Raw genomic sequence first — 17,898 nt, forward strand, 5'->3', positions numbered from 1 at the left:
GGGTTCGCTGGAATGGCGATGCGGAGGCAGAGGGGCTGGAGCTGCATCCTGACAGGTACCTGAGAGCGGCCGCTGAGCTCGGCGGGCAGGGGAGCCGTGTGTGCGGCCGGCTGAGAGGCTGGCCCGAGGGGTTCAGGTGGGGGAGGCGGCAGTCCCCGGAAGCGAAGAGGGGGGCGCCTTTCGGCCTCGAGCGCCTCGTCCCCTAGGCCCCGTTAGCTCCAGGCTGAGCCTAATGGCGGTGACGCGTCCAGGGCTTTTTCCCACAAGGAGAGCGAGCCTCACGATTCCCGTGAACGGAGGAGGGAAGAGACTAGAAAACGTGCGAGAGGGACGTGTTTGTTTAAAGTGCATGTGTTCATTGAGCGAGTGTTTCCTGGCCGGGCGCTGTTCGGCCGTTAAGAGAAACTGCGGTGAACCCGACAGACGCGTCGAGCTGCCCCCTCCCCCGGCGCTTTCCCTTCAGCGGCGGAGACAGAAAGGCGCGAAACGGACCGATTCCGGGAGAATATGTGAAAGAAAACCCAGCCGGATAACGGCGTGGCGTTGGACCGGCGCGGGATGGGTCTTTTCGATAGGTCGTCGGGAAAGGCCTCTGAGGAGGTGGCGCTGGAGCTGCGGCCTGAATGAGGGGCGCCTGCCTGGCCCAGACCCGGGGGCAGGCGGAGGACCCACCTGCAAAGCCTCTGACGCTGGGAGGCAAAGCCTTGGCCCTTTATACGAACTGCAGGAAAAGACCAGCGTGGTCGAGCAGAGTAAGGGGGAGATTGGTTAACGAGGTTGGGGGTGTGGGACGGGCTGCAGATCTTGCAGGACCTTGTCTGTCGGCCACGGTAGGGAAGTTCCTGTATCGTATTTATTATTTGTTTTGTTTTAAATTTAATTTTTAATTTTTTTGTTTTTGTTTTTTAATTCTGTTTTTGTTTAAGATATTACAGATGTCCCTTTTTTCTCCCCAATATCACATGGTCTCGCTTACGCGTGGAATCTAAAGAACTTAATAAACTGATGAGCAGAATAGGTTCAGTGACGTGGAAGCATAGAGGAGAGTGACGAATGTCAGAGAGATGGAGGAGGGCGGGTGGGTGGAGGGGGAAAAAGTAACCAAAGAATTTATATGCATATGTGCACGACCCAAGGACATGGACAATCGTATTTATTATTTGGAAAGATCACTGACTGCCCGAAGGAGAAGACGAGCTGGGAGCTGTTGTCCTGCAAATAGGGAAGGCTATCGTCCAGGCAGGAGTGGACATTATTTTTATTTTTTTATTTATTTTTTTTTTATTTATTTATTTTTAAAATATATCTTTATTGATCTCAGAGAGAGGAAAGGAGAGGGAGAGAGAGAGATAGAAACATCAATGATGAAAAAGCCATTGATCGAGCCCGCAACCCGGGCATGTGCCCTGACCGGGAATCGAACCCCGATCACCTGGATCCCAGGTCCACGCTCAACCGCTGAGCCACGCCCGGCTGGGCTGGACATTATTTTTAAACTGTCACCCGATACACCAGGCATTTGGCTACCACCAGGGTCCTCCTAGAAAGGCCTACCGAATTGTATAAAAGAAGTAATTTCAATATGTCAGCTTCTTTTATGTAGCAAAATATATTAAGATGTTTTGTGGCAGATGGCGGCCACTGCAGACACTTTCAGTTTGCCCTGGTATTTTCTTGTACATTTTCGTTTACTCAAGAATACTCATTTTGGTGCCTTTCGAATGAGCTACCTATTGTCCTTACGTAGGAGAGATATGGGAGAGAAACATCCATCAGTTGCCTCCCATATGCACACAGACTGGGGATCCGAATCTCAACCTAGGTATGTGCCCTGACTGGGACTTGAACCCGCAGCCTTTTCGTGTATGGGACGGTGCTCCAACCTACTGAGCCACCCAGCCAGGGCAAGTTTCCTTTTCTTGTGGTAGCCTTGCCTGCTTTTGGTGTCAGGGTAATGCTGACCCTGTAAAATGAGTTTAGAAGTGTTCCCCCCTCTTCTGTTTTTTTTTTTTTTTTTTGGAAGAGTTTGTGAAGGATTGGTATCAATTCGTTAATGTTTGGTAGGATTCACACTGAAGCCATCTTGTCCTGGACTTTTGAGTGTTGGGAGGTTTTTTTATTTTTTATTGTTGATTCAATCTCCTAAGTAGCAATCTGTTCAGATTTTCTATTTCTTCATGATTCAGTCGTGGTAGATTATATGTTTCTAGGAATTTATTTCTTCTAAGTGGTCCAGTTTGTTGGCATAGAAAATTATATTCAAGCTTAACACAAAAGGAAAAGTGGAAGAGCTTTCTAGGCAGAGGGAACAGCATTTTATCAAGATCCAGAGTCAGATCCTGTACTTTCTTAATTCTTTGAGCATGTACTACTTTGCTGTGGTGGGGGAGGTAACCTTATTTTTTCAACTGGAAATCAAATCTTATTTGTGTGCACAGGATTCAGGATTCAGGAGTTCAGAATCTAGGTAGTGCTGTTGTCACATTGATAGTCAGTCCTTAAACTCTACGCTGCCCCTGGTGCTGGGTTTTGGGCGGGGAGGAAGGACTAGGGAAAGGGGTATAGATTGGTAAAGGGGAATGAGTGAAGAAACATTTCATTCTGAGCATCACTTAAAATGTAGGACATATTCTAGCAACTAAGGGTAGAAAAGTCTTGTTTCTTATATTGATATTTAGAGCTGGGTTGGGGAACCTTTTTTTCTAACAAGGGCCATTGGATATTTATAACATCATTCGCCGGCCATACAAAATTATCAACTTAAAAATTAGCCTGCTATATTTGGTCAAACATTTAATTAACTCACCCCTAATGTGATGGCTGGAACTGCTTCTCTTTGGTGAGGCCTTGGTAGGGCCAGACCAAACGATTTCGCAGGGGCTGGATGTTCCCCACCCAGGCACTAGAGGTTTTCCATTAAAAAAAGCAAAACACTGCATAGCATTACCATGATATAATAGATATCTAATGTGTTCAGATTCCTTATCAGTAAAAACGAGTAGATTGGTCTTTGCTTATCTAAGTATAGTCCCTAGTCCAATTCCTGGGCCATCCCCAGACCCTTGAATGAGAACTGCTGGGGCTGGGCCCAGCTATATCATGTTTTAACAAGCCTTCCAGGGGATTTGGATGCCAGAGTTTGAGAACCACTGGTTTAGATAATCTCAGATTTTTTTTGGTACTAAACTCTCAAATTCTAACATCCAACACCAGTCTGCACTGGTGCAAAAAAATTTGCCTTTGGGGAGGGGTCAGTTTAATAGCTCTATATGGGAAAGATACAAGTGGTTATTTTTTGTTGATCAAGTTTATATTAAATGTTGCCATTCCTCTATTATTGCAGGCTTCTGCGAACAAAACTGCTTCATTACTTGTCTAAAGCCAATACAGGCTTTTCATGAATGTATCCAGCAGGTGAACTAGGATCCTAGAGGAGTTGTCAGGTTATTGAGATGATACGACCTCTTGCTTTTGCATGGCTTCCCATCTTTGAGACTGTGCCCTGCCCCCCTTTCAGAGGTCCCATTATCTGTTAGCAGGTGCTTAGTGCATTTCTTAAGAAGAATCTGGCGTTCCAGCATTATTTATAGTAGCCAAGATGTGGAAACAACCTAAGTGTCCATCCATGCAGGAATGGGTAAAGAAACAAACAAAAAATCCCACCAAGCTTATAGATACGGCATAGATTGGTGTTTGTCAGAGATGGGGGCAGGAGGAAGGGGAACAAATGGGTGAAGGGGTGGGAAAGGTACAGATTTCTAGTTATAATGTAAATAAGTCCTGGGGACGCAGTGTACAGCATGGTGACTATAGTTACTAATACTAATTGCATGTTTGAAAGCTGCTGAGAGAAAAGTTCTCATTACAAAACTATGTATGTTTAAGGATATTACTAGACTTACTGGGTTTTTTTAAATATATTTTTATTGATTTCAAAGAGAGGAAGGGAGAGGGGGAGAGAGAGAGAAACATCAATGATGAGAGAGAGTCATTGATCGGCTGCCTCCTGCCCGCCCACAACCTGGGGCACGTGCCCTCACCGGGAATCGAACAGCGATCTCCTGGATCCTCGGTCAGTGGTCAACCGCTGAGCCACTCTGGCCGGGCACTAGACTGTGATAATCATTTACAGTATATATACACACCTGAACGAAGATATATGTTGAACACCTGAAACTAATATAATGTTATAAGTCAGTTATATCTCAATAAAAAACAAGAGGAAGAATCTGGTAAGCAGTGTTTTATATTTGCCTGTCTTAACTTGCTGCCTCTTAAGAATGGGGGAGGAGTATTTTTTTTCTCTCAGAATGAACTGTGTTCATTTATTTTTTAGAAGCAACTTGGCACCATAAATAGAAATGCAAAGGAAGTAAAAGGAAGCAGTGGCAGGGCAGCCAGTCCCGCCAAGTGTTGTCCTGCTGGGGCGTGGGGAATGCTGGCAGACGTGCACTGGGGATTGTTACAGGAACAGTCTCATTTAATCGAGCCCTGCCAGCACCGTGACCTGGGTACCCTCATTGTGCCCCTGGAATGAGAAGGAGACTAAGGGTTAGAGGATTACGTGCCCCCTGGTGACCCTGATGTGGTAGAACCATTTGACTCTTGGTCCCAGATCTCAGGCAGATGCAGGGCAGGTATTAAGTGTTCTCAGTGATTCAGCAGGAACCTGGAAACTGGTTAGAAATAAAAGTTATTGGGTCCCATCCCAGGACTACCCTGTCTGGAATTCCTGGGATGAGGCCCTACACTCTTCCAAGTGCTTCTGAGGCAGCTGAAACCTGAGCACCATTGTTTCAAGGAAATGAGCAAGGAGGGATGGTCTACCCCTGGGGCTAGTAACTGCCGGTACCTGCTCTAGGCCCCTAAGGGCAATTCGGAGCAGTTCCTGAAACTAGAAGGAGCTGCCCCCCCCCCCCCCGCCCCCCAATCTCCTGTTGAAGCCTGTTGGGGCAGGGAGAAAGGGGAAGGGAAGGTACCCAGCACAGGGCATGCTGTTTGGAAAACATCCCTTCCCCGCTCCTTTCAATAGGGGAGGGATGGGCTCTTGAAGTCATACTTGACCCGCTTTGATGGCCCTGGTGGCAGATGCAGATGCTGGGAACCCCTGTGCTTTCGGTTTCTGGGCCTTCTCAGTGCTGCCATAACCTTGGCACTGATATCCAGGCCTCCCCCACCTCCCTAAACTTTCTGTAGAGCCAACCAGACCCATTTTATTTCTTCTGACAAAAGTGAATGCTGTCTCATTTGGGGGGATCAGAATCCTAGGAGACAGCTTCGTGTAGAGTACCTCAACTTCTGCCTGGAGAATCTCAGCCTCCTCATTAATGGAGCGTTATAGAGTCAGTAGCCACAGGCTCTGAAATTAGACTTTCTGGGTTCAAATCCTGACTCTGCCACTTAACTTGCTCTACGTTCTAATCTCTGTGTGCCTTAGTTCCCTTATCTGTAAAATGGGTATGATAAGTAAGTATCTGTCCACCTCATGTGGTTGTTGTGAAACAAATAATCACTTAGAATAGTGTCTCATACATAATAGGCACTCAATAAAGTTTAGGAATTATTATCTGAAGGTGGTTGGGAAATATATTCTTTTTATATTAAGACAAGACACACGGGGTTTCCCTGGCCTGTGTGGCTCAGAGCATCATCCTGTACACCAAAGGTGGCGAGTTTGATTCCCCATCAGGGTACATACCCAAGTTGTGGGTTCAATCCTAAGTCGTGGCTTGTGAGAAATACCGATGTTTCTCTTCCTGTCTCTAAAAATTAATTTAAACAATGAAAATAAAAATAAAATTTTCAAAAAAGATACACAGGGTTCTCTTCATAGTAGAGTGCAGTAGTTTATAGTACTTAAACAATACAAGAGAGACTTCAAATTTTTATGCTTGTAATGGGCACCCTGTTGGCCACCTGGTGTGGGAGTGCCCCCTCTTCTGCCAAGAGGCATTTTCTGAAAAAACTCGGAGCCGCACTCACTTGTCCTACTTAGGCTTCTCCTAATACTTGCTTCCTTTCCATGCCGGACAGATCGCTCTCGTTCATGTATTCCAGCTGGTTTCAGAGCCTCTCGGCATTCTGAGCACCCTTCCTCGCACACTTCGCTTTGTTAGTGTCTCTGAAAAACTTGGTGCCTGAGGGGACACCGTCCTCCAGAGCAGTATGGTAATACAGCTAGGGACTACCAGCCTTGTCGTTAAATCCCTAGCTTGTTTTCTCAGAATTTGTCCTTCCCTTTAATGCTATAGTTGGTTGGTTCTGTGTTGTTTTTTTAAGGAGAAAAACAAACACTAAAAAGAAACAACTGCAGTTCTCTATTCTCAGTCGGCTGCCTGTAGCCATTTGTTTTGGTGCAGGTGTCGGTGGCTGGGTTACTATTTTAAAAGACTGTAATTAGGGGGTTTACGATGAGTCACAATGAGGCAGCCTAACACCTACTGTCCTTTGTCATTTGTTACCTGCCTGGCATTGGGACCCCTATGGATACTTTGTTTTTCCCCTCTGTCTTATAAAAGGTCATTGTGTACATCTTCATTTAAAGTTTCTAACTTTTCTGTTTGGTTTCTCCCAACCACCCTTGGCCAAGAACCTGGCTCCAACCGTGATAGGAAAGAACTTATTTCCCCCATCTCCCAAAATGCTTGTTTGATTATCTGTTTATTTATTGGCATCTACTTTTCATTTTGTGCTCTGAAATGATGGTTGGATCATTTGAAATGGCCCTTTTTGTAGGTTGAAATGGTTGAATAGCAGGGATTTTATTCTCATTTGCGGTCAAATTTAGGCACTTCAGATTTATAGAAATGTTACTGCTATAGCATTGAAATGAAAGAAATTCCATTCGTGGCTGTTGAGGGAAAGCCCCAAAGGTCTAAATTCAGGATCAAGTCCCAAGAACTGACAGGTAGCCTTATTCAGACTCATAGGAGCTTTAATAGGAGAAACTTACATACACGGAGCAGGCAGCGGTCAGTGGTGGCCGGGAATAAGTCCACCCCCTCCCAGGACAGGGTCTCTGTTTATAGGGGGTTAACAGGAAAAGCATGTGGTGGGTAGTCACGTAGACCGCCAGCAAGAACAGTGCATTTCTAAGTAAGAGAGAACATCAGGCAGTTATCCTGATGGATATCTGCACTCTCTACAGTCATTAACCTCCTTCCTGGGGGCTTGACTTTTATCCTTGGGCAGCATTTCAGCTTTCTGAGTAGCCAGCCAAACCTGAGGCTACAGAGAGTCAGACGGTTGCAGAAGGTTAAACAGAGCCCAACATTTCCCAGGCGCCTCTGCTGCTGCAGACATACTGCATCTCTGAGCTTTACAGTGGCTGGAAATGATGGTAATGCAAGTTCAGAATGTGACATTAATTAAAACAAAATCATCTATTCTCACAGAGTATGTGACATATAAAAATGTCACTAGTTTTATTGGGAAGAAATGTTATAAGTAAAATAGTGGAGTATGAATACTAATTTCTGGTGTGTGGCAAACAAAAGAAACAAGACAGTCAAGGAGATGGTTTTGTCTAGGCTGTTGTAACAGGAAGATGTTCATCATTGGGAAACCTCTCAGAGGAGAAAATGTGGGGTTTTGTGAAACAAGGGAGTCGGTGAGGAAGGGTGGACATGGGTCCTATCTGAGAATAATACAGTCCTTCCTGGGTGGCCCTTTCTTGGAACACCTGTGCTCCTCAACCGTTTCTGATTTCTGGAAGCACAGGGCTCAGGTTTAACAGTGTCAAATGGAACAAGGTTGCTGATGCTTAGTTACGTTTATAAGTCACATGGAATGTACTCCATGGATTGAAAATAGGATTCAGAGGAAACTTACCAAAAGTTTTATTCATAACTTTAAATAACATGTAATTTTAAGTTAGAAATTAATCAGCCCTAACCATATACTGTTTGACCATATAGCTATCTAACTTTAGATTTTCATCTGTAAGTTGAAGGTGGAGGAGTTTAATGAATTTGAGTTAGCTCAGTGGTTTTCCATCTGGAGGCTTCTGTCCCACAGGGGAGTGCTGCCTAGTGGGTAAAAGCCAGGGATCCTACTTAAACTTCCTACAATGCACAAGGCAGCTCCCTCACCACAAAATTATCCACTCCCAACGTTAATAGCATGAAGGCTGAGAAACCCTGATAGCCCATTGAAAAATGTTAGAGGAAAGCTGTGATCAAATTAAAAATAATTCTATGGTTTAAATCTGTATGGAAAACATACATTTTGTTTTTATGGCCTTAAAATAATGTTCTTGTTACCAACATTCCATTTTAGAATCAAGCAATCAGTGTTACCTTTAATTTAAGAGACTAAATGACTGAGTGGAAACAGATGCCTTTCCCTTGCAATATATGTAACACTTAACAATTTAAAATTTTTCTTTCCTGTTTTAGGTTTTACCAAAGACACACCTTAGGGATTTGTCGCACTTCTAAGACTCATATTTACCACTGGGAATTGTCAAACTTCTTAGAAGATATATTTTGGCGATCAAAATGAAAGATTTCTTTGAAGTTTTAGAACAATTATATAAGAAGGTACTTCTTGGAGTCCCACTTGAAAACGACAACCAGTATTACATCTCTTATCTCAACCCAGCATTTTCAGATCAAGATGGCTCTGCATCCACTTCCTCAGAATTTGAAAACACCCTTCGTGTCCGGGGCAAGTGCCAGCCATCCCCTGTCAATCCGTCCACCACTTCTGTAGCTCCTGTGTATCTGAACAGTGCCCGAGAAATAACACTCCTTCAGTTAACGGTGATCAAAGTGATGGTAACCAGAATACTGTCTGTCGAGACCGAGCTACAGGCAAAGGAGAAATACAGAGAAATCATTAAAATCCTCTTAAAATCATCTGACTTCAATTCTGAATTAGTAAGCCATTTGTTTTTTTGTAGGTTATATATATTTCTTAAGATCTAGATTTTTTTTAAAAAAAGTTTTAAAAACATTCAAAAATAATAGGTAAATATATTTGTTTTCCTACAGACCTGTATGTTCCAAAACTTGGATAAACTGTTATCTCACATGGCTGCAAAATGCCTTGCACTGCTTTTGTATTTCCAATTGAAAGAAAAGGTAAGTCATCAAACTATGTCATTACTTTTCTAGTTTCTTTAAAATTGCTCTTTGGCATCTAGTTTCACCCTTCAAATATTTGTGTCAATAACCTGTTTGCTACCATAATAAACTGACTTGTATGTGTTATGATACAGTATTTTCTTTATGATTACAAATCACCTATTATATACCCTACAACTCTAGACAACATACTTAAATGTGTTGTAACTCATTAGAAATCAGACTCTTAACGGGGGTGAGGAGGTGTCAGGTCAGCGAGTCTGTAACTTCAGATTCTCAAAGGAGCAGGTGGGCTTCCTTCCTCCCCTCCAAAAAACGGTTTAGGAACCCCTGCTTGAGACCAAAACTGTTTTAGTATAAATTAATTCTAAGAATGGTCCTCAGCATAATGGGAAAAAAAGAAATTGAGCATCAGATTTTTCTTTTATCTCTGAATTAACTAATAACCAAACCTAAGCACCTACTGACTTTCAGTGATAAATGCTTGTTCCTCCCTGAAAATAACATTTTTTTCCTGAATACAAAAAGGTGGTATCTGCAGTAGAAGATTTGGAAAATGAGAAAAAGTATAAAGAACAAAATAAAATTTACATCTTTCACCACCTAGAGATAAGCACTGCTGATGTTTAAATGTTCCCTTTTGGTCCTTCTATGACATATTAAGACTTTTGGCTTACAGAGTATTAGGATATTTGTGTCTTTGTTTTAACAACTAGTACCATACTTTTAAAAAACAATGTTGTCTAGAGTTGTAGGGTATATAATAGGTGATTTGTAATCATAAAGAAAATACTGTATCATAACTTACCACTTTTTAAAATTCTCTCACTTGTAGATAACATTTAGTAATTCCTGGATTGCTTTTTGCCAAGAAAATCTTTCTGAATACTCTGAAAGTGATACGGTATTATACTGCCTCTGGACTCTTACTGCTGTAATGAAGGAAATCCTTAAAGATACATCTTCGCAAAAAACAGGTACGAATTTGAGTGCCCCATGAACGGCTGTCATTACCTTGCTCCCAAGGAGAATCGTATTTATAACAAAAAGTAAAATTTACTTTACAACATCTCATCTGTCTTGAAGTATGAAAAACTTAAAGCATCTCGCCCTATATTTTTTGACTGAGGATATCTTTTTAAGAGAAAAAAAGTTAAAAGCTTTTTATTGTTATTAAAACTTAAAATTAAGGCTTTTCATTATTATATATCCCCGGCATGGTCTGATGGTATGGTTATTTGTGAAGCGGATGTTAACCAAAGTTATTGGCTGTTAGCCTGTGTATCTTCCTTCAGTAAAAAGTTCACATTAGAGCTGAAAAATGGAAATCCATTTTTTTATCTTGTAAAGTGGTAACATTTATAAAAATTGATTTGTAAAAGTGTGTTTTAAGAGGGCTCTGTTTTTCCTGTTGTTTATAATTACTTTTTTTATAATTGCAGAAATTCTAAAGCAGTTCCTGACTCCTTTTGACACTCTTTTTGAAGACTTTTACAATTCCTTATTTTCTCAGCATTTTGCAAACCTCCAAGACACTTCTAAAATAGTAAACAGCTTGCTGTGTTTTCTGGAATTGCTCGAACTTCTTATAGCTTCCAGAATCCACCAGGAATTAGATTTCACCTGCCAGCGGATTTTATTTCTGAAACCTTCTTGTGTGCTAGATGTGATTACATGGCCTGTTCAGGCTTTTGTCAAAAGAAAATTCCTCATATTCCTTAAAAAATGCCTTCTCTGGAAAGTGGGCGAAGACCTTCGTTGGGGATCTGTCGCTGCCTTAAAATCACCAAATCATCACTTAGATGTGGACACGCTGGCTTTAGCTGATGCTGTTTTGCAGGCTGTGGATTCGGGCTTATTGAGGACATTGTCTGTCCGTGGAAAACCTTCCTGCTTTGGAGGCAGTGATGTTCCACCTGGATGTGAGCATCCTTCTGGTCCAGATCATGTGATCCTTAGAGCAGCGAGCTTGCTTATCCTTAAATCCTTAGAAATCAAGTTTCAAAATTGTACTTCAGCCAAGGAAATGAAAGGTAACTCTCCCAGCTCCTTTTGTATTCCAAGTAATGGTAATTACTTAAGTAAAATTATTCATAATTATCAAGTCTCAGAACTATAATTCTGCTAATTTAAGCTACATGTATTCCTAGTAATAATGTATCAGATTTTCTTCAAAAAAGGAAAGAATTCCTTTAAGAAACATCAATTTTTTGTGGTCTAAAGTGAATTTGCATAATTAATGACTAAGGTTAAAAAAATAAGTAGGTGCTGTTAAGTCACTGCCAAGTAGGTGATATAAATCAATTCATAGGTATTTCATATTTTCATATTTTCCTTCATAAAATTGATATAGCTACTGATGTACATTATTGATAAGTAGGAATTGAATTGATACTAATATGTGAAATGTTATATTGATGAAAAGAAATTATTGCATATAATTTCCAGGGTGTTAATTCAGAGTCCAAGGACAGCCATTTAAAGTGTGATATTCAGTTTAGCTGTTGGGAAGACATGTCCTCCTTTTCACCTGAGAAAAATGAAGAATTAACGTAGCTAAACAAGCAGCATATAGTTTCAGTGAAAGGTCTCATCTATAAGCAGTGACTTCACTGAATTGCTTTGGGCATCATTTAGCTGGTAATAACTATATATTAGATATCGTTCTGTGCAGTTATAATTTACAACACTAGGTGGCATGTGTTATATAATTCAGAGTTCTAAATTTCAGTTAAAGCTTCCCAAAACCTGTTTGATTTTTGTGCTTAAGAGTAGTACTTTCTTTTAATGCTTTAAACAAACAAAAAATTTGGTATTTTGAAAGAAAAATTATTTCTGTTGTGTTGCATTGTTGCTACTAGTAACACATAGCTGTGGCATCCAGTGATTTCTGTTGTCTACTGCTCACTCATTTATATGCTTTTTGCAAGAATTCTAAGCAAAGATAAGTAGCTAGTTGTCAGGTGTAGCAAACAGACAATCTGACTGTACATTTTAACGGTATTCTATTGAGTGAGTCACTTTTTTCTCTCAAGCTCAGTCTCCTAATTTGCAAAGTAGAGATGATCCCTAACTTGCAGACATTTTGAAAGTGTGAATTATAACAATGCATTTTTAAAGTATTTCAGGTACTATCATGTATGCAGGCAGGTAGGCAAGATACGAATATGTTCATACATTGTTGCCTGTGCTTTGAAACTTTCATGTTTTGAAGTTGATTTACAGAGGTTCATGTCGGAGTTACTGACCTTCTTAAAGCCTCGCCTTCAGCCCTCTCTGCAGTCACATAATCCATGTGAGTGGCTGTCTAGGGTCTTCATAGAACAAGATGATGACATGCTGGAAGCCGCCAAAGCATCATTGGGCATCTACCTAAAGTTGACCAGGTTCGTATATTTTGAAGTCATTGCAGTTAACTACATGCCAGGAAAGCAGAAAACATTTTTAATACTGTTCTGGACCTGTTATTTACTTTCCATCATTAGGAGAGAAAAAAATCCCTAACAATCTTGTGGTTTCCTTAGAAGTTTCAGTTCTTTTCTTTAACTCTGCCTTACGTGAAAATGAGATGACATTTGAGTTCCCATTGGAACACGTGGTTGGCTGGCGAGGCAGACCTGGGGCAGCACAACTATCCTGGGATTAGCAAGCACGGGCTCTGGTTGCGGCTCCATCTCTGTGCTTCCCGTGTGATACGGAGCAAGTTAATGCCCTTGTCTAAATCTTAATCAAACTGATGCTTAAGAACTCTTTTTACCTCTGAGACTAACTTCTGTATATGGAGCTTCTACAAGGTGATGTTTGCCTTTGTAAAGGTGACTACACACTTGTAAGTCATCAAAGGAGCTGCTGTTCTAAGTTTTCATTTTAATACACAGTTGAACTCGGGCCGATACCATCTCGAGACAACTGCCTGAAATTGATTATGAAGTTACGTTACCGATGACATTTTATACTGATCCTATTTCTGCTTTATGAAAACAGCTGTACTTGGGGCAATATCTTCTTGTGGCGAAAATCTGTAATTGGTTATGAAGTTAATAACTGATGACCTTGTACACTATTTCTGCTTCTGCTTTATTGAAGCCCTAAAGTATGTGCTTTGTTTCCATTTCTTTCTTGGCTTCAGAGAAGGGCCTTTCTTCCTAATGATCGTCGGTGCAGTGCTGCGCTGCCAGCTCTCACTTGTGTTATGACACTGCTGGCAGGGACTGCTTTCAGACTGGAAGTGTTTGGGGCCAATTTTCGAAAGGTTCTAATCAAGAGCACAGAATTCCTGCATGTGATTTGAATTAGGCTCAGAAACGGTCAACTACAAATTCAGGCTGAATGCACATGCCTTTTAGAATAATCTTACTTGTGCTCAAAGCCGACTGCTAACTCCTCGGGAAAGAGGAAGCCTCTGAATTAAATTCACTCTGTGTGTGAACTTTTTTTTTTTTTTAATATGTCTTTATTGATTTCAGAGAGAGGAAAGGAGAGGGAAAGAGAAACATCAAATGATGAGAGAGAGTCATTGATCAGCTGCCTCCTGCCCGCCCGGCACTGGGGATCCAGCCCACAGCCCGGGCATGTGCCCTGAACGGGAATTGAACCCTCATCGCCTGGATCATAGGCCAGTGCTCAGCCGCTGAGCCAGGGCTGGCTGGGCTCTAACTTTCTTAACTTCAGTTCAGTGTGTCCAGAGAAGCAAGTGCATGTGTCATACGTATTATTTTAAAGGTGATTGTATTAGTTAAGACTGTTTGGCTCTAAAGGATAGAAACCAACACAAACTAGTCTAGGCAAAAAATGGAATTTATTGGTTCTTAATTGGGAATTCTAGAGGGTCAGGTTGGCATCAGGCATAACTGTACCTGTCGGGATTCAGGTCATGTCACTGATTATTGCATTTCTCTGCCTCACAACCCCGACTTCGTCTGTAGGCAGGACCCCCGGCGGGGCCAGCCCTGCTGCTGCCTCGCAGTTACCGCCTTTAATAGCTCCGCGGGAGTCCAGGAGAGAGCTGATTGGCTGCCTGGCTCACAGACTCCTGTCTGCACCAATCATGGCGGCCAGGCGCTCTGATTGGCCAGTGTGGGTCACGTGCCCACCCCTGACCAGGAGGGGGGAGGGAGGCTAGGGCCCCCTGGACCCTGCCCCCACCCGGTGGCTTAGTGGTCACCGTAGGAATGAAGAAGTCTGACGTCAGGGGGGAAGACGAGTCCTGGGCAGACAAAAACTAAAACTACAAGTCAGGGGATTTTGTTTATTTTATTGAGTCAGATTAATAATAGAGTTTGTGGTGAAAGAGATTGGCTTGAAATTTTTTCTTTTAAATAATGCATAGATTAAAGAGGAACATGGTAGGCGAATTTATCGTGTGTGAATTATATCTGCCAAAACGTATTTTTGTAAAAAGTCATTAATTCGGGGTCTCCATTATCTTTATTTTCAGAGAACATGAAGCTGCTGACAGCTTGCCCCAAGAAAAAGAAACATGGGACCATCACACACATGAAAATGGCTATAACCCTCATTGTATTTTTTTATTCTTTTTGAAAAATATAGGATTTGATTCTATAGTTCTTCTTGACTTTTTGATTTCATCAGAAACTTGTTTTCTTGAATATTTTGTCAGATATTTAAAATTATTGCACAAAGACTGGGATACATTTTTTACCATTTGCAAATACTTTGATGTAACTGAATGTAACGATAGCATAAATATTTGTGGTCGTACCTCCTCATTTGTCCAAGACAGAAGCAGCAACCACAGAGAATCTAGGCCTTTGACTGCTCTTGGCAGTCACAGGAACTCTCATGCCTGTGTCTCCTGGGTGACGGCAGCTTCTTGTGAACCACTGAGCCAGGTCATGATGTCCCGGGAGAGCCACGCCACACCCCAGGCTAGTTGTCGGTCTTCCCTGCAAGCCCCTCAAAGTCTGGTGGATTATGACAGCTCTGATGATTCTGAAGTAGAATCCACAGACCCCTGTTTAGCAGATAATAAACAGACATCTTTATACCAAGAAGCAGCGAAGGAAATTCAGGACACAGTTGGAGCAAGTGGGGAGAAAAAAGAACTCAGCCTAGAGCTTCAGTCAATGCCTATGGTTCCAAAAGAATCTAATACTCCTTTCTCTGTTGACTGTGACATAGCCCCAAATAACATTGTCTGTGAAGTGGGAATATCTTACAGAACAGTAAAATGCTTTGAAGAGCTACAAGGTGCCATTTCCCGTTTTCAGAAGAAAAATCTTTTCCCGTATAACCCAACAGCACTTTTGAAGTTGTTAAAACAGATCGAGGCAGTATGTAAAAAAAGCATGAACCCTTTGTAAAACAGTGGCATTTTATTTCCAGGAACTGTGTTGCCTTAATGGGATAATAATAAAGAAGAAAACCTCCAAAGGGTTTTCTAAATTAAGTCATTCTTTTTGCCTATTGGAAGCAGCCTAGTAACTTAAAAAGATGTATGAAATGACCAATCACTTGCTATAGTTTTATACCACTTGAAATGGTTATTGTATTAGTTTGTTAGGGCTAGTATAACAATTTACCACAAACTCGGAGGCTTAAAACAACAGAAATTGATTCTCTCATAGGTCTGGTGGCTAGAAGTCCAAAATCAAGGTATCAACATGGCCATGCTTTATCTCAAGACTCCAGGGAAGAATTTTCTTCCTCCTCTTAGCTTCTGGCAATGGCAGGCAGTCCTTGGTGTTCCCTGACTGGTAGCTGCATCAGTCCAATCTCTTCTGCCACTGTCGCATGTTTGTTTTCCCTGTGTATGTATTTGTATCCAATCTCCCTCTAATAAGGACACCAGGCATTGGATTAGGACCCAGTCTCATCCAGTATGGCTGCATCTTAACTTGATTACATCCACAAGGTACTTATTTCCAAATAAGGCCACATTTCCAGCTTCTGGGTGGACATGGATTTGGGGGGATGCTAACCCAGTACAGTTATTTCCTCCAGACTGTGATATGTAAAAAATAAATATTATCAGTGTTTTTTTAAAAAACGGTTAATCCCTTGGTAATTTTCCTATTTAAAAATCTGAAATGTCCTCAATTTTTTAAAAAATGATCATTTTGTAGAGAAATGTAAGGAAGACAACCTACTAGACATTAAGGACTAGTAATCAGAACAGATTCGCACTTATTTGGGTAGAAATGGGAAAATCAGTGGAACAAAATAAAGGGTTGCTAATTAAAATAACAATGAGATGCTGATGTCAACCAAATAGAAAATGCAGCCAAAGAGTTTGATAATGGTGTTGGGGTATATATTGGGGCAGTTTCTAAATAAATAAAAGAATGCAGTACTGTATATTCAGCTGTGGTCAATGCTACATTGTAGATGCAAAAGACTAGAAATATCTGGTTAAATAATTGGAATACTACATACTTGTGTAAAGAATGAGCTGTATTCATGTTTACAGATATGAAATGTGAAGTAAAAAATGAATATACTGGGCTTCCACTTATATAAAAAAGAAGGTGGGGCAGGAGCAACATACACAGATTTATATATGTTTTTGTGTGTTTATAAAATATGTAAGAATATATAGGAAAGTTGTAACGGGTCGCTTTGGGAAATGTGAAGTAGGAGATTGGACTTCTCATTATATATCTTTGTTTACTCTTTATTTATTTTTAACTGTGTACATACTTTTTTTTTTTCAGTGAAAATAACTTTGTAACAAAAAAATGCCATGACCAACCCGATTCTTTATGTTTCCAAGAGTGCATAAGTGTTGAGTGCATTAAAAGTCTGCTTGTACAGATATGTTTTTGACACATGTTTCTCTATAAGGTTAATAAGGAACCATGAGCCCCTTGTTATATCTAAAATGAGAAAAAGCCAATCTTATAGAGATGCCGAGTGTTGGTGTTTCAGAGTCTCCACATGTACAGCCTACCCTTGGGTATAAGTCAGTTCACTGCACGCATGAACCCCACTATTGGTGAAGGTCACTGGCACTGGCTATGCTTTAACTCCCCTTAGCCACTCAGAGTATACAAGAGCTGTTCTGAGTTAGTCCCTAAAGGAACACAAAACCAGGGGTATTTGCCCAGTCTGTACCTCTACCTCAAGCTTATGTGCATCCAAGTGGGCACACAGTTAATGAGTCTGCTTTATTGTTTTAAAATACAGCAGATACAGCAACGTACATAAGTAAGTATACGACTTCCAGCTTGATGAGTTTTCACAGACAACACACCTATGGAACCAGTACCAGATCAAGAACAACGTTTCTGGCACCCCAGAAGTCCGCCTCGCATCTTCTAGTCACTATCCATCCACTCATAAAGGTAACCCTATCCTGAATCAAGACAACATAGATAAATGTTGCCTGGTTTTGTCTTTTATATAAATGGAATCCTAGAGTATGTGTTCTTTTGTGCCTGGCTTCTTTAACATTATTTGGGAGGGTGTTCTCATTTATTTTTCAAATGATTGTCAAGTCTGCTTTTCAGGTATTAAACTTCCCAAAATTGTCTCCGGCACTCCCTGTGTGCTGGAATGGCGAGATTGACAAACAGGGCTTGAAACAAACTACAGACCCAAACAGGTTATGCAGGGTCTTGTGCAATGGGCCCCAACCTGCTCCTCTAGCCTGTGGCTCTCCCCACCCACTGTCTTAGCAGCACCACCTTGGGTTTCTCACCTGTTCTTTCATCAAACCCCGTCTTTCATGTTGGATCTGTAAAGCCTTCCCGTCTGTTTTGAGGTATTAAGTCTTACTTACTGTGCTCTTTCCTGTATTGTAGCATTTGTCACATTGTATTTTAATCATCAGTCAACAGTCTCCATTTGCCAA

The 17,898-nt window shown here is 41.4% G+C and overlaps 1 protein-coding gene across 2 annotated transcripts; it reads left to right on the forward strand.

Moving 5' to 3' along the window:
- The first annotated feature begins 5 nt into the window (after window positions 1-5).
- LINS1 (lines homolog 1) lies at window positions 6-17,114 on the forward strand. Of its 2 annotated transcripts, none has more exons than XM_016200406.2 (7): window positions 6-55; window positions 8,397-8,879; window positions 8,994-9,083; window positions 9,922-10,063; window positions 10,529-11,119; window positions 12,301-12,472; window positions 14,524-17,114. In XM_016200406.2, the coding sequence occupies exons 2-7, from the start codon at window positions 8,499-8,501 to the stop codon at window positions 15,407-15,409; spliced, it is 2,262 nt and encodes a 753-aa protein (XP_016055892.2). In that variant the 5' UTR covers window positions 6-55; window positions 8,397-8,498; the 3' UTR covers window positions 15,410-17,114. The 2 variants fall into 2 exon arrangements, with proteins under 2 accessions (XP_016055892.2, XP_016055899.2); XM_016200413.2 differs by lacking the exon at window positions 6-55 and adding an exon at window positions 303-752.
- Window positions 17,115-17,898: the final 784 nt, after the last annotated feature.

Source organism: Miniopterus natalensis, chromosome 22 (assembly GCF_054644295.1).
Source record: "Miniopterus natalensis isolate mMinNat1 chromosome 22, mMinNat1.hap1, whole genome shotgun sequence".
NCBI classification, from domain to species: Eukaryota; Metazoa; Chordata; class Mammalia; order Chiroptera; family Miniopteridae; genus Miniopterus; species Miniopterus natalensis.